Source organism: Danio rerio, chromosome 11 (genome assembly GCF_049306965.1).
Source record: "Danio rerio strain Tuebingen ecotype United States chromosome 11, GRCz12tu, whole genome shotgun sequence".
In the NCBI taxonomy this organism is placed as follows: Eukaryota; Metazoa; Chordata; class Actinopteri; order Cypriniformes; family Danionidae; genus Danio; species Danio rerio.
This window is the reverse complement of record NC_133186.1, coordinates 41,461,534-41,477,255: the sequence shown is the minus strand read 5'-3', so window position 1 is coordinate 41,477,255 and position 15,722 is coordinate 41,461,534. Positions and strand designations below refer to the sequence as shown.

At 40.8% G+C, this 15,722-nt stretch overlaps 1 protein-coding gene and 2 long non-coding RNA genes across 7 annotated transcripts in view; 1 reads left to right on the top strand and 2 right to left on the bottom strand.

The window, feature by feature from the left end:
- LOC137496660 (uncharacterized) overlaps nt 1-15,722 on the bottom strand; it is a 148,989-nt gene that overhangs the window by 21,191 nt on the left and 112,076 nt on the right. The gene's annotated exons all lie outside the window — the stretch shown is intronic.
- cldn19 (claudin 19) overlaps nt 7,040-15,722 on the top strand; it is a 40,664-nt gene continuing 31,981 nt past the window's right edge. For 3 of the 4 annotated variants that reach the window (XR_012386785.1, XM_017358226.4, XM_017358227.4), the window contains exon 1: nt 7,040-7,622. Coding sequence is in view for 3 of the 4 variants with exons in the window: in XM_017358226.4 (XP_017213715.1) it covers nt 7,400-7,622 (223 nt within the window). In the remaining variant the exon portion in view is untranslated. 4 annotated transcript variants of the gene reach the window in all.
- On the bottom strand, nt 7,195-11,850 carry LOC141376669 (uncharacterized). 2 transcript variants are annotated; one of them, XR_012387346.1, is made up of 3 exons: nt 10,004-11,832; nt 9,146-9,576; nt 7,195-8,281 (listed from the first exon to the last, which is right to left on the bottom strand). It is a non-coding gene; the product is annotated as an uncharacterized lncRNA (long non-coding RNA). The 2 variants fall into 2 exon arrangements; XR_012387347.1 differs by lacking the exon at nt 7,195-8,281 and adding an exon at nt 8,569-8,713 and having other exon boundaries at nt 10,004-11,850.

The following is a 15,722-nucleotide window of genomic DNA, read 5'->3' as shown; positions in this document are numbered from 1 at the left end:
TGGGGTTACAAATTTTGTCCCGCGCAGATCTCTGCCACACCTAAGTATTGTTGCTGACCATGTCCATCCCTGTATGACCTAAGTGTACCCATCTTCTGATGGCTACTTTCATAAGGATAACATGTCATGTCAGAAAACGCCAACCATCTCAGACTGACAATGACAAAATGAAAATGAGTTCACTGTTCTCAAATGGCCTCCACAGTCACCAGATCTCAATCCAATAAAGCACCTTTGGGATGTGGTTGAACAAGAGCTGAATAGAATGTGTATAGAATGTGTAAAGCACTCCATAAAAGCATTATATAAACGTAAGGAAATATTATTATTGACAATAACAACAAAAAAACTTTATTTCCTCTCAAATTTTGCTGTTTGAATTAAATATATGGTATCATTTACAGCATTTATGTCATTTCTAACTGAACGTGACAAGATTTTTGACCCATATTCAGATTTATATATACAAAGAAAAATAAAGTGAGCTGAGCCCAATCGATGAATTACCGGTTTGTAATCATTCAGGATGCTCGCACAGGGAGGTGGCAGGAAAAAAAAACAGGAGCACTAGCATTTACAGTGAGGGAATGACATACGATGCGGTAAAGAGTTTGTTGTTGTCCTAGAAATAAGTTTTATTGATTAAATATTATATATATTATTTACATAATGCTTTTAGCATATTATAACAGCTCGTCACCCAGTGATAAGCACAGATATTCTGCAAAATTAACGTTAAAGTGAGCAGCGTTCAGCTGAGAGGTCCATTTGTGATAGCACCCTCCCAATAAATATTGGATAACATGAAAAGGCCAAGCATCCAGCCCCAAATATACAATCTCATTGAAGCTCCAAATGATTTTACAAGAACTGTGGTCATGTGCAAGAAATAATGTTCCATGATTACCAGATTCAAAACTATGTAGTGCTAAAAACAGAGGTTCTGCCTAGCCAAAGACAAGGAAAAAAGATGAAGCTAATGTTATACAAGGCCTGGGTAATCATCAACAAGCAGAACAACTGCATTCTGACAGTGAACTACACCTGGACTTACACCAGGGTATGTGAACTCACACATAGAGGTAAAGTTGGTTTTATATTCGCACATTCAGACTTTCTCCTTAATATAATTTCATAAAAGTATTATTAGCAGTCAATGACTATCAAAGTACACCGGTTGATTCAGTGGCACTGTAGGTAGTGCTGTCGCCTCACAGCAAAAAGGTCGCTGGGTCGAACCTCGGAGAATGGAGCTGGGTCGAGCATTTTTAATTAGGTCTTCACTTCATTCAGCTCGCTTTAATCCAAGACATCTGCAGTTGGCATTAAAATCAGTGTGGTGTGTGGTAAATGTTAAGTTTTCTATTTGGCATCCTATTGCACAACACCAAATGTTTACTATTGCCACCAGTCTCTTTTTGCAACCGGGAACCCATGACGTAGGTTGCTAATTTGACTATTCTACCCCTTAACCCTTCCCCTTGAAGATAAAGAGAATTGGGACACCCCTACCCCTTCATGTGAACGCTCAAATCTAAGGGGTAGGAGGGTCCCAATTCTCTTTATCTTGAAGGTGTAGGGCTAAGGGAACGAACTAGATAGCCCTCAAAAGAGAGATTTTTCAGGACCACACTTGAACGATATAGAAACTATACAAAAATAGAATTGGGCTCAAGCAATAACCCTAAAACACTAGCCGTAAAAATTATTTAATGAATGTTCGCACTTAATAAATCATCAGCATGGTTCAATACTAAATTGTTTGTAAGGGGCATTTGGACATTAAGGGGAGCATTGTTGTTTTAATATAAATCCAACGTAACTTTTTAGCATCAGTAAAAATAAAACTTGCTTTTTTATACCTAGCAACAGCATAGCAATGTCATGGCAACCACCCACAACACAAAGCATCACGCAGACAAATGTTTTGCATTGGAAAGCCTTGCATTTTCCCCACACAAATAAGTGAATAAATCAAAGAGTTTCAGTTTCTACTTTTGTCACTGAACGTTCTTCACGATCTGTTCATGCGCTCCCTGACTGGACCCGAAAGGCGCCTCAGTTCCCTGCAGCAGGACCCGCTGTGTGTTTCCCTGATTAAACCGCGCGGGTTCCTATGGAGATCCTCCGAGCTGTCAGAGACCAGCCTCTAAATCTCCAGCAGAAGCAAGAGTTTTTGTGCGCGGGTGACACGTCCTTTCAAACGGCGCAGTTTAAAACGCTGATTTATGCGCCTCTGAAGGGTCAGCGCAGGAGCACATTCAAATGGGGAAAACAACTTACTGATGCCACATGTTGAAACTGCAACCCACATGTGATTGTTTGAAATCTGACTGACTCTAGATTTGAAGACTCTTGCTTTGAGAATACACTCAAGAAATACTTGTGCTGCTTGTTCAAACTATTTATTTAATTTGAGTTGAACCAACACAATTCTTAAGATTTTGTGGGGGACAACTTAATCGTTTCATGTTAAATCCACTTAAATTAATAAAAACACAAAGAAGATATTTTAAAGAAAGCTGAAAACCTGTCACCATTGACTTCCATAGCAGGAACAACAAATACACTACTTGACAAAAGTCTTGTCGTGAATCCCAGTTGTACGAGCAACAAATAACTAGATTAAAAAGTTAATCAAGACAAACTTTAGGTTGTCTTAGAAAGCTTAGACTGAAAGCTTTTTGAAGTAGTTTTAAGAAGCTTAGTTTGTTGGAACCAGTGGTGTAGTGGTTAGTACGTCGACACATGCACTCTGGTGCTCACGGCGCCCAGAGTTCGATTCCAGCCTCGCAGTCCTATGCTGATCCTTCCCCTCTCTCTGCTCCCCATCCTTTCCTGTCAATACTCTCTACTTTCCTATACAATAATAAAGGTGAAAACTCCTATAAATAATTAAATTAAGAAGCTAAAAGTACTTTTAAGTAGTTGTAAGATTTAACAAGCTTATAGTTTTAAAGCAGTTTTAAGTTTAAAGTAGCATCAAGTGTTTAGATTATTTAAAAAGTTTAAAGTAGCATCAAGTGTTTAGATTATTTAAAAAGTTTAAAGTAGCATCAAGTGTTTAGATTATTTAAAAAGTTTAAAGTAGCATCAAGTGTTTAGATTATTTAAAAAGTTTAAAGTAGCTTCAAGTGTTTAGATTATTAAAAAAGTTTAAAGTAGCTTCAAGTGTTTAAAGTAGCTTAAAGTTTAAAATAATTCTGACTTCAACTGTATATGCATGCATGTGTGTATTTATATATACATTGTAATGGAACAATGTAACTTCTTCAAGTTCTTCACCATTTCCATAGGGACTCGGCACAAAGGATTTGACGCGCAAAACCACAAACTTGCAATGTAACAGTTTACTTTTCGTTTGTCGAGAACAACAATAATCAAAATACAAACAAAAGAACTATGTACACTTTACTAAGCTTCCAAATAAATATGGTTTTAAAAGTGTCAAAAGACCCTTCAAGCCCCTTCCTTCTTTCGAATCCTTTTTTCCTGTTGCTTACGCATACATATGACGTATGGCATTACTGAACATATGAAACGTCATGCACATAATATAATATCACAAAATAAACATATTAAATACTGTATCAAATAGCAATAACGTTGTATCTCAATACAAATAATATAATATTATAGAAAAATATTACAAAAATAAAAAGACAAATCTCTTAGTGCTCTTTATGGCTCTAACATACATAATAACTATAGGCAGTACACACACTTAAATTGTCAAAACAAACTTTTATTTAGGATTAATCGTAATTTTTGCCCAGCACTAATTTTTATTGATATTGTTTTTTTTTTGGCCATGTCTATTTTTGTAGTTTATTTCATTTTTATATATAGTTATGATATAGTAATAGTTATTATAGTACTTAAAGTGAAATCTACACTACCTGACAAAAGTCTAGTCATAGATCCTAGTTGTAAGAGCAACAAATAATAACTTGACTTCTAGTTGATCATTTAGAAAAGTTGAAGGTCAATTTTTCTGATGAATCATCTGTTGATCTGCATCCCAATCATCACAGATACTGCAGAAAACCTACTGGAACCCACATGGACCCAAGATTCTCATAGAAATCAGTCAAGTTTGGTGAAGGTAAATCATGGTTGAGGGTTACATTCAGGGCTTGACATTAACTTTTTTGATCACCGGCCACTGTGGCTAGTAGTTTTCCAACGTTACTAGCCACTCTGCATTTTCACTAGCCATAATTTTGTTGTTGGAGAAATAAATTTTATATGCGTAAATTTGACTTTGACATGCTAAAATACTTTATTTAAATTTTGTGTTATGTCCACACGCCGCCTCATTTATTTGACTTTTTGTGTGTCGTGTATGAGCAATGAGCATGAGCAAACGGGTCATGGTTTCATAGTGTTATATTGCAATTTGTTTTTATTTCACAGACTTTTCAGAGCTCAAAATTAAGGATTTACCACACCAAACAATGATTATTTCTTACTTTTTAATTTAACAAAACATTTCTTTAAAAAACAAAGAAAAACAATTGACTTTTAAAAAATAATTATTGTCATGTATCTAAAATGTGTACAGTAATCTGGCCTGGCAAAAGGTCTCTTGGATCACCAGTTAACGACACATAAATGGAGAGTTGATCTCATATTAAAGCAATATTGTAAAAAAACAAAGATAATTAAACTATATTAATGAAACTAAAAGCAAATAAACCTGTAAGTAAATGAAAGGAGGTAAAAAACATACCGTGTGTGATAATGAAAGGATGATTATATGCACATGGTTAACGCTAGCCCAATTAAAAATCTGTTAAAAGTGAAAGCAACCGGTGACGCTTACAGGAAGACAAATCTGGAGCTCTTGAAAGCAGCAGGACTGTGGGGGCATTAGCTTAACTTTTTGTCAAGTCTATTTGAAAGACAACTGATCACAGTTGCGTTTCCAGACACGGCTTCACGAAAGGAAACGGGAGCGCGGACGCGTTTTAAACAGTCGTGCGCATCACAATAGCTGTTAGCGCAAGTGATCATCCTCTCAATTGATATTCAGCTGCTTTCTTCTGCTCGCGTGAACACAAATATTTTTGTCAGTCGTGTTGTTTCTCGATTCTATGATAACATTTGCATGCATATTAGGTGATCCTTATTGTCGAACTCCACTTTTAAGAAAACTACAATTGAAAAAATTATTTTCAACCAGCCAAAGTGGCTAATGGGTTTGTCTGTCTAACCCGCTAAAGCTAAAATCTACCCGCGTTTGGCGGGTTGGCGAGTGTTAGGGCCTACTCACACTATGCCATCTGTACCAAGCCCAGGCCCGTTTCCCGGATCGTTTGAGAAGTGTGAGTGCGCTGAATCGGGCTCAAGCACGGTTCACTTGGCCGGCCCTGGCCCGGTGGGAAGAGGTGGGCCTGAGCGCAGTTCACTTGGGGTTTGGGTTCACTTTGGTTCGAAACTGAAAGCGAGACGTGACTTTTAAGGGGCTGTTTCATATGGATTTATTATTCATTCTTACTGTTCACTGAACGCAAGCTGCCGTAGTTTATTAAAGGCACAAACCCCTCACTGCACGACAGCTGCACCTTCAGCAGACCTCCTCATTCCTGCAGCACGAGGGCTCTATGATTATGAGCGCCAAAAGTGGCGGATCTATTCAGCAAAATATCTGACTGCGTGTCACCGCATCCCTAAGGACTGTTTGGCGAAATATTTGACTGCATGTCACTGCATAGCAAACGACTGAAACGATATAACTAGAGAAATCTCCACTGTGCTGTTGAGTAAGATTGCTTCTCACTGAAACAGCGCAGCAGCGATGACGTAAGCGTGCCGAGGCCCGATTGTGGTGTGAGCGCGGGCCGTCGGGGGAGATGGGAGGGGGGACAAGCGTGCTTTGGCCTGGTTCGAGGCAACTGTACCTAGTGTGAGTACGGCCTTAAATGTCAAGCCCTGGTTACATTCAGTATGGGGCGTGTGAGAGATCTGCAGAGTGGATGACAACATCAACTGCCTGAGGAATCAAGACATTTGTGCTGCCCATTGCGTTACAATGCACAGGAGAGGGCAAATTCTTCAGCAGGATAGCACTCCCTCTCATACTTCAGCCTCTACATTAAAGTTCCTGAAAGCAAAAAAAGTCAAGGTGCTCCAGGATTGGCCAGCCCAGTCACCAGAGATGAACATTATTGAGCATGTCTGGGGTAAGATGAAGGAGGAGGCATTGAAGATGAATCCAAAGAATCTCGATGAACTCTGGGAGTCCTGCAAGAACGCTTTCTTTGCCATTCCAGATGACTTTATTAATCAGTGATTTGAGTCATTGCAGAGATGTATGGATGCAGTCCTCCAAGCTCATAAGAGTCATACACAATATTCATTCTGTTTCCACTGCAGCATTTCTGTTAAGTGACAAGACTTATGTCTAAGCAAAGTCAGACCTTACTGTCCTAATTAAATCATTAAAAATCAAGACATAATCATGTTTTATTTAGCTAAAATAAGCGTAATCTAGAGGTCTTTGCCTGTCATATAAGCCACTTCTGATACCAAATGATAAACTAGAAGTCAAGATATTATTTGTTGTTTATAAAACTTGCATAGGCGACAAGACTTTTGTCAGGTAGTGTACTATGGAAGTCAGCAATTACAAGTATCCAGCTGATGTCCACTAAAATGGACAAACAAACAAAAGAATAAATAAATAAAAATAAATAAATTAATTAAATGTAATAAAATATTTGACACTTTTATTGTTTTTATTTGATTTCCTTAAGAACAAAACAAATACTTCTCCCATTTATCTGAAACTTGGACCACAATTCAGGTCTGAAGAGGGGTTAATGCAATTAGGGCTCTGTGGTGCATCACACGTCTCTCTTTTTAACTCTACAAGTGACATCTGGCCTTAATCAGTCCCTCCTGCACTATTTCCAGGAGGCGTTTCTCTACCCGAACGCACCAATCAGAGAGCGCCCACCAGCCCCCATTAGATTTACTCTGCTTTTTTTCTTGGTCTGTGAAGTATTCTGCTTTTTTCCTGCTGCTCTGCCCTCTGAGCACCATCCAGACGCACTGGTGTGTGACAAGAACAGCAATGCGGACAGTACAGCGGCGCTCAAGCACATCCTGACGGCACCCCCAAACACTTCTGCTAACATTCCCCACCCAAAAAAGTGGGGTCCCTTCACATTGGAGACTCGAGCCAGAATGCCACAGGGAGCCTCCAAATGAGAGATACTGACTCGAACGAGAGCTACAAAAGGATACAGCGAGTGAGTGAAGAGTTGGCGAGAATCAGACTTTGGTGGATTTCTTTTGCACGCTGTTGAGGGAATCGCAGTTGGCTGGTTCCTGACCGGAGGACGTCTTTACACTCTAATTGCAAACTAAAAGAAACACTAAAGAAAGGGCTACTATGGCCAACTCTGGGTTTCAGCTTCTGGGCTACTTTCTGGCATTGGGAGGATGGATTGGGATCATCTCCACTACGGTGCTACCCCAGTGGAAGCAGTCCTCGTATGCAGGGGATGCCATCATCATGGCTGTGGGCTTGTATGAGGGCCTGTGGATGTCCTGTGCATCTCAGAGTACAGGCCAGGTGCAGTGCAAGATCTTCGACTCTTTGCTTTCGCTGGACGGTAAGAAGTACAGCAAATTTTTAAGCACTGACAGATGGTTAAAGTGATAGTTTAGAGTTTTTCTTACTCTAATTCATCGTTGCACACCTGGCTAAAACAAAAACAAAAAAGTTGTGGAAAAATTGCCACAAAAATATCACAGAATAAAAAAAAAAGATTTCAGACTTGTTTTTAACTGAGATGTTCAAGTTATTTTGGTAAAATAATGATTCCACAAGAGAGTGTGTAGAGTATGTAGTATGTTTGTACAATTGTAGGTTCCTTAAAGACCAGTTAACACAAAAATGACAGATGGTAAAAGTAATAGAGAGTTTAACGGTCATTTTAGTTCCACTTTCACATCATTGCACAAAAAAAGTTGTGAAAAATGATTGAAAATTGCATTTAAAATATCTTCTTTCATCTCCCACGGAAGAAAAACAGAATGTTTTTGGAATGACGTGTTTAATTATGATATTAAAACTAATTAAAGTGATATAAGGGAGTTTGTTGTGGCGCAGAAGAACAATTTTTGGTTCCTCAGAGAACATTAAGGGAACAGTTCACTTAAAAATTAAAATGTTGTCATCATTTACTGACCCTTTCACTTATTTCAAATCCTTATGGGTTGTTTACATCTATTAAATATAAAGGAAGATATTTTGAAGAATGCTGAAAACCTGTAACCATTGACTTTCATAGTATTTATTTTTCCTAATACACTCAACAAAATTGCTGCTTGTTCAAACTTCTAATTTAAAAAGAATTGAAACAACACAATTCCTTTGGGGTGGGGGGGCATCTTAATTATATCATGTTCAATCTACTTACATTTTTAAAAACAATTAAGTTAACCCGATTTATACTGGGACAACATGAAGGAATTGAGTGTAACCGATCCTTTTTTACGGTAGAAGTCAATGGTTACATGCTTTTTTTTTTTAGCTTTCTTCAAAATACCTTCTTTAGTGTTCAGCAGAAGAAACTTATCAATGGTTGGAATCACTTTTGGGTGAGTAAATATTGATCAAATGTTCATTTTAGGGTGAACTATCCCTTTAAAACATTCTTATAACCATCTTTTTTAAAGTGTGAAGAAGAATGCTGAAAACCTGTAACCATTGACTTCCATTGTATTTGTTTTTCCTACTACACTGCACAATACTTTTGCTGCTTGTTCAAACTACGTATTTAAAATGAGTTGAAATAACACAACTCCTACTTTTTGGGGATGGACAACTTCAATTTTTCATGTTTAATCCACTTAAATTTGTAAACACAATTAAGTTAACTCAATTTGTGTTGGAGCAACATGAAGTAATTGAATGTTACCCAGCATTTTTTACAATGGAAGTGAATGGTTACAGGTTTTCAGCTTTCTTCAAAATATCTTATTTAGTGTTCAGCAGAATAAAGAAACTCAATGTTTGGAATCACTTGAGGGTGAGTAAACATTGATTAAATGTTCATTATTTTAGATGAACTATCCCTTAAAATATTCTTAAAACTATAGTTTTTTATGTGTGCAGAAAAATGCTGAAAACCTGTAACCATTGACTTCCATAGTATTTATTTTTCCTAGTACACTCCAAAAAAACTTTTGCTGCTTATTCAAACTACTTATTTAAAATGAGTTGAAACAACACAACCTCTATGTTTTTTCGAAGACAACTTAATGATGTCATGTTCAATCCACTTAAATATGTAAAAACAATTAAGTTACTCAATTTATGTTGGAACGACATGAATTAATTGAGTTTACTCCTTTTTTTGTACAGTAGAAGATAATAGTTACAGATTTTCAGCTTTCTTCAAAATACCTTCTTTAATGTTCAGCAGAAGAAAGAGACTCATTAAAGTTTGGAATCCCTTTAGGGTGAGTAGACAGTGATTAAATGTTCATTTTTTGGGTGAACTATCCCTTTTAAACATTCTTAAAACCACATTTTTAAGTGTGAAGAAGAATGCTGAAAACCTGTAACCATTGACTTCCACAGTATTATTTTTTATAGTAAACTCCAAAAAAACTTTTGCTGCTTGTTCAAACTACTTATTTAAAATGAGTTGAAACACAACTTTTTTTTCGAGGACAATTTAATTTTTTCATGTTCAATCTATTTAAATTTGTAAAAACAATTAGTTAACTCGATTTGCACTGGGACAACATGATGGAATTGTGTGGAAACCAGCTTTTTTTAGTGTATGGAAGTCAACAGTTACAGGTTTTCTGCTTTCTTCAAAATACCTTGTTTAGTCTTAAGCAGAATAAAGAGACTCATTAATGTTTGGAATCACTTGGGTGAGAGTAAATATTGATCAAATGTTCATTTTAGGGTGAACTATCCCTTTAAAACTTTCTTAAAACCAAATTTTTTTAAAGTGTGAAGAAGAATGCTGAAAACCTGTAACCATTGACTTCCAGTATATTTATTTGTCTTAGTACACTCCAAAAAACTTTTTAACTTTCTTCAAAATACCTTCTTTAGTGTTCAGCAGAAAAAACGGACTGATTAATGTTTGGAAAGGGTGAGTAAATATCGAGTAAATGTTAATGGCGAACTATCCCTTTGAAACATTCTTAAAAACATCTTCTTTTAAAGTGTGAAGAACATTCTAAAACCCTGAAGGACTCTATAAAAGGGCAAAAATCAATCTTGATTGAGGGCTGTGAAGTTAAATATACCAAACCGTATTACATTAAATTTTCCATGGGTGATTTATTTACTAATATTTAAAAATAACTAGAAGACGTTGCTTTAAAACATATTAATTAAGGATGCAGTATCATTTTAAATGTTTTATAATGAACCTGTAAAAACATAAGAGATCCCATTTATAACACACTGAAGTTCAATGCTGAATCGAGCTTCTCCTGCCTTTGCCTTGATTTGCTCACCGATGCTTTGTGCATTGTCGACTGATAGTAGTTACATTTTAAAAGACGGATTCATTTGCAACATTTAAGTGAAGCCATCAATTTTTTGTAGCTCCCCACTGAAACAAACAAAAGGTTACGTTGAATTTGAAATGCATTCTCTATCATTTTTTTTACTTTTAAGAGTGTAGTATTTATAAGTATGCTCATGTTTGTTGTATATACAGATTAAAAAAGAGCTTTATATGAAATAATAATTAAATCAAGACTGTTAGGCTGAAGGAGGTTAGTAGGTTGAAAAAAAAAATGCAATCAACTCCAAGGGCTGCTGTGTGCAGATGGATTTAATCAACTCGTTTAATCGATCAAATTAAAATATGTGCGTTTTGACATATTATAATGAGAGTCTTATGTGACGCTAACCTCACCGAGACACAGACTGCTGAAATCCAGTGGAATGCAATTACATGGCGATTAATCAACATTTAGCGCCGGTCATTGTCAATTATGTGGTGACTTCTTGCGTCTAATCAGAATCAGTCGCTTCTTGTGTATTCCTGAGAAGAAGACGTCCCTAAAATTCAATTATGAATGGTGGATTTAGGATAATTCAATTATTTTCTTCATGACAATCAGCATCACATCCTCATCTGTTTGTGATTTGCGGTGTGTGACAAAACCCAACGCTTCTGAAGAGTTATGAGGCGCTTTCTTAATAACAATGGCAGATGTAATATAAATGTGGCGTGTTCTGAGAAAACAGTTTGCCGTCTTATATTCTGCATCATTGCTTTAATAACAGCGTATTGTCTTGATGGGATGAATGGCGGTTGTGTTGAGAAGAAAAGGCCAGTGTTTGGAGCAAACACCAAAGATATGTTCAGAATGCACATCCCCACACTACACTCTTTATCGCCGCTTTGAAGGGATTATAAACAAACATTTGCCATTTTTAAGATATGTTTAAAGCATATCTTACATATGAATTTGAAGATTTTCTTTCATTTATTTATTGCTTTAGTGCTTTTTATAATGTAGGTTGTGTCAAAGCAGCTTAATAAAGAGTAGATGACAGAGGTGTAAAGAGTACCTGAAAACCATACTTGAGTAAAAGTACTGATACCTTACTGTAAACATTACAAGTTACAAGTCACCAATTCCAATAAGACTTGAGTAAAAGTATTAAAGTTTAAATTTTTAAAAGAACTTAAGTATTTTACTTATACTGAATGTAGCTCAAAGAACACCAAGAAAGGTTTTATTTAATACAGAAATTAAATTGAACACCTCAATGTTTCAAAATGGCAGAACAAAATAGATAAAAAAAGAACAAAAAAGTCTCAAACTCAAATGTTCAAAAAGGCAAAATTTTTCAAAAAATAAAAAAGTAGTAAAAACGTAGTAAAAATAAAAAATTCAGGGCTGACTTTCATGTGATTCACCTCTCAGTCTCAAAGGGGGGTAATACTTTTATTTTGAGTAGTTTTTCAATTAAATAGGATGTTTTCTCTGTATTAAAATTAAACAAAGAGGAGCAGTGTTTTTTCAACTTAGTAAACTACATATAAATTCAATGAAAAATACATAACAAATAGTCATGTCATGTCGCAGTGGTTTTTGCCATATCAGTAACTGTATTAAATTCACTAAAATTACATTAAATTAAGATTAAATAGACTCTTACTTTAATGCGTTTTCTCAAGTTTGACGATAACTTCTTAAAAGCACTTATTTTCGTGGTTCGTTGCAAACAAATTAAACTACATCCTGCAAGAGCCATTCTGCATACCTGCAAATGAACACTTTTCTTTCAAATAAGGGCATGGACGGTCATCAGTGCTGGCACTGCTTGATGTGCCGACTGTGCCTTCATCATTTGTAGCAGCCATGTCGCTAATTAAACACCTGGTATTAGGCCATATATATATACACTAGATATCGCATAGGGAGCCTGAGCATGCGTCAATAGCGCCGCCATATTGGTACAGTGCTCCCAGGACAAATGTCATTCAACCGCACTAGTCAACACAGTGTTATTACTTGAAGATGCTAGAATTAGCGCTGTCTACGGGTGTAGTAACGAGCAAACAAAGAAAACAAAGCACAAAGGCAGAACATTTCATAGGTAATATTAAGTTCCCCTTCGGGGGGAACTTCAGCACTATAAGTGGATTTGATTGTAAAATCCACGCATTGGGAGGTTCGGTTCAGAAGCTACTCGTCTGAAAGAGTATTGAACGGGCCAATTAAGAATGAATTGGCAGCGCAAGCCTGCGCAGGTGAGCGGCATAAGCAATCAACTGAGTATATAAGCTCACCTGGCGCAGCAGACGCTATCCTTTTCGCTTCAGAGACTTTCTGATCGAGTCGATGAGGGTTCCTCCTGCTGTGACCAGCGATTCTGAGCGAACGAGAGCATTCTCCCGGTCCAGAGTGTGTACACGCAGTGGCAGACGGTCGAGCTGGGTTTCTCCCTTGCCTGGCGTTCTTTGGGTCCGGTCCTCCAGAGCGGTGCGTATAAAGTTGCAAACTTCACAGAAAGAGCAACACAGTCGTGCAGCACGTCCTTATCAGGACGGCGCTCCGACTGTGCGTTTCTGGATGCGGTGGTTTCCTGTCCTCGGATGATGGGCGCGGGCACTGTGTTGCATGTCTGGGGGTCCAGCATGTTAATGCGCTGCTCGCGGGCAGTTCATGTCGTCATCGCGATGCCATGACTGTTGCGCAAGATCGCGGTTAGCCTTTGCAAAAAGGCGAACCACCCCAGTTGTCCCCTGCTCTGCAGCGGGCACTCGGGCAGATCTGAGGGTTTCAGCGAGAGATAATCCGTCGCCCACGGGCCCGCGGACCTCCCGCTCCTCTAAGCGCTCCATCCAAGCTTCGGGCGGAGGAAGCGATCCGTCTAACAGATGGTAGCCCTTACGCCCGATGACACCGGAGACCAGATGTCCACCGCGGCATCGGAGGGTGGGCTTTCATTGTCCGATGATGATCCAGACCCGCTCGCCCCCTTCGGGCTGGTGAGCGCTGTCACTACGGATCCTGAAACGGACATGTTAGCCGTGCTTTCCCGGGCTGCTTCGGCCGTGGGTTGGAGATGGTTTATCCCCCAGCTCCGCGGCCGGACCGACTAGAGGGGCGTTCCCTTCTTCCCGGAGGTGCACAGTAGGCTCACGCGGTCTTGTAAAGCACTTTTTTCTGCTCGTGCTGCGTGTTCCTCCACCCTAACCACTCTTGACGGTGAAACAGCCAGGGGGTATGTGGCGATTCCTCAGGTTGAGTGCGCGATGGCGGTAAATCCGCGCGGCGCCTCTTCTTGGCGGGGTCCGCCTCGTCTCCCATCCAAAGCCTGTAAGTTATCTACCTCCCTCGGAGCTAGAGCTTACATAGCTGCGGGCCAGGCTGCTTCCGCCTTGCATGCGATAGCCACCTACCAGCGCTACCAAGCGCAGGCGCTGGCCGAGCTGCACGAGGGTGGGTCCAACCCAGGCTTACGAGCTTCGCACCGCCGCCGACTTAGCTCTTCGGACTACTGAGTCCGCTGCGTGTGCGTTGGGGAGGACGATGTCCACATTAGTGGTCCAGGAGCGCCACCCCTGGCTGATATGCGCAAAGTCGACAAAGTCCGCTTTCTTGACTTCCCCATATCCCCAGCCAGGTTCGGCGACACTGTCTGTGAATTCACCCAGGAATTCAAGGCGGTGAGAGAGCAGTTGGTGGGTGATGTCTTATCGGCGGTCCGTAGCCCGCTCCGCCCGCCGTGCCATTCATACCTGCTCCTCGCCGAAGGCGCCCGCCTACGAGAGCTGCTCCGCCCCCGCACACGCCTAAGGCGAAGCGAGCGCGTCGGGCACCTCGGAAGCAGGCAGCCCCCCTGCCCAGAACGCCGCTAAGTCCGGCAACGGACCGCGAAGCGCCCCTGGGACAGGCCATCTGGAGAAGAGGGAACTTGCTCTTTCCCCGCTGGAGGGCGGGGCCCCATTTCCAACGGCACTTTTTACTGCCATGAAAACATTATGAAAGGGCACTTTTCACTTCCCCAGATGTGACAGCCCGAAATCTGCCAGTCTGGGACGCTATGCTTTCTAGCTTGCAGATTCGGTGCGTTTCGCCAGTGGCTCACGAGCGCTGGGAGGACGGTCTCCTTTCTCCCACCCCTCGAGCCTCCCCTCCGGAGCTCGGGTTTGGAGTGAGAGCAAATATCTCACCTCCAGCTTTTCCGTGGGACCCGCGAGCTTCCCGGATCAGCACACCCACTCCGCGCTGCCCCACTGCTGGTACGTCAGCGATTGTAGCGATGAGTCCATTAGCGAGAGCTCTGCCTGCCTGGTTAGCGCGGGCCAGCTCTTCGCGGTGGCTCATACGCACAATCAGACTCGGCTATGCGATTCAGTTCGCGAAACGGCCCCCCAAGTCACGGGTGTGTATTCACCAGGGTCAGCCCCCTGTCCGCCCCTGTCTTGCGAGAGGAGATTGCTGTCCTCCTGGCGAAGGATGCAATCGAGCCGCTCCCTCCAGCCGAGATGGAGAGCGGGTTTTACAGCCCACGCTTCATCGTGCCCAAAAAGAGCGGTGGGTCACGGCCAATCCTAGATCTGCGCGTTTTGAACCGCTGCCTGCACAAGCTGCCGTTCAGAATGCTCACGCAGAAGCGCATCCTCCGGTGCGTTCGTCCTCTGGGTTGGTCTGCAGCATTAGACCTGATGGACGCGTATTTCCATGTCTCCACTCTTCCTCGCCACCGACAGTTTCTGCGGTTTGCGTTTGAAGGTCGAGCTTGGCAATACAAAGCCCTCCCCTTCGGGCTCTCTCTGTCTCCGCGGGTCCTCACCAAGCCCGCGGAGGGTGCCTCAGCGCCCCTTCGGCTCGCGGGCATCTGCATACTCAATTTCTTTACGACTGGCTGAATTGCCCTCTCTTTTGATTATGCACAGAGTTGATTATGCACAGAGACAAAGTGCTCTGGCACTTCCACCTGTGGGGGTTTCAGGTCAACCGAGAAAAGAGCAAACTCGCCCCCGTGCAGAGGATCTCTTCTCTCGGGCTGGAGCTGGACTCGGTCACCATGGCAGCGCGCCTCTCCGGAGAGCGCGCTCAGCTGATGCTGTACTGTCTGAGAGAGCTCGACAGTAAAATAGTGGTCCCACTGAAACAATTTCAGAGGCTCCTGGGGCATATGGCATCCGCAGCCGCTTCATGCCGCTCGGATTATTCTATATGAGACCACTTCAGCACTGGCTTCACGA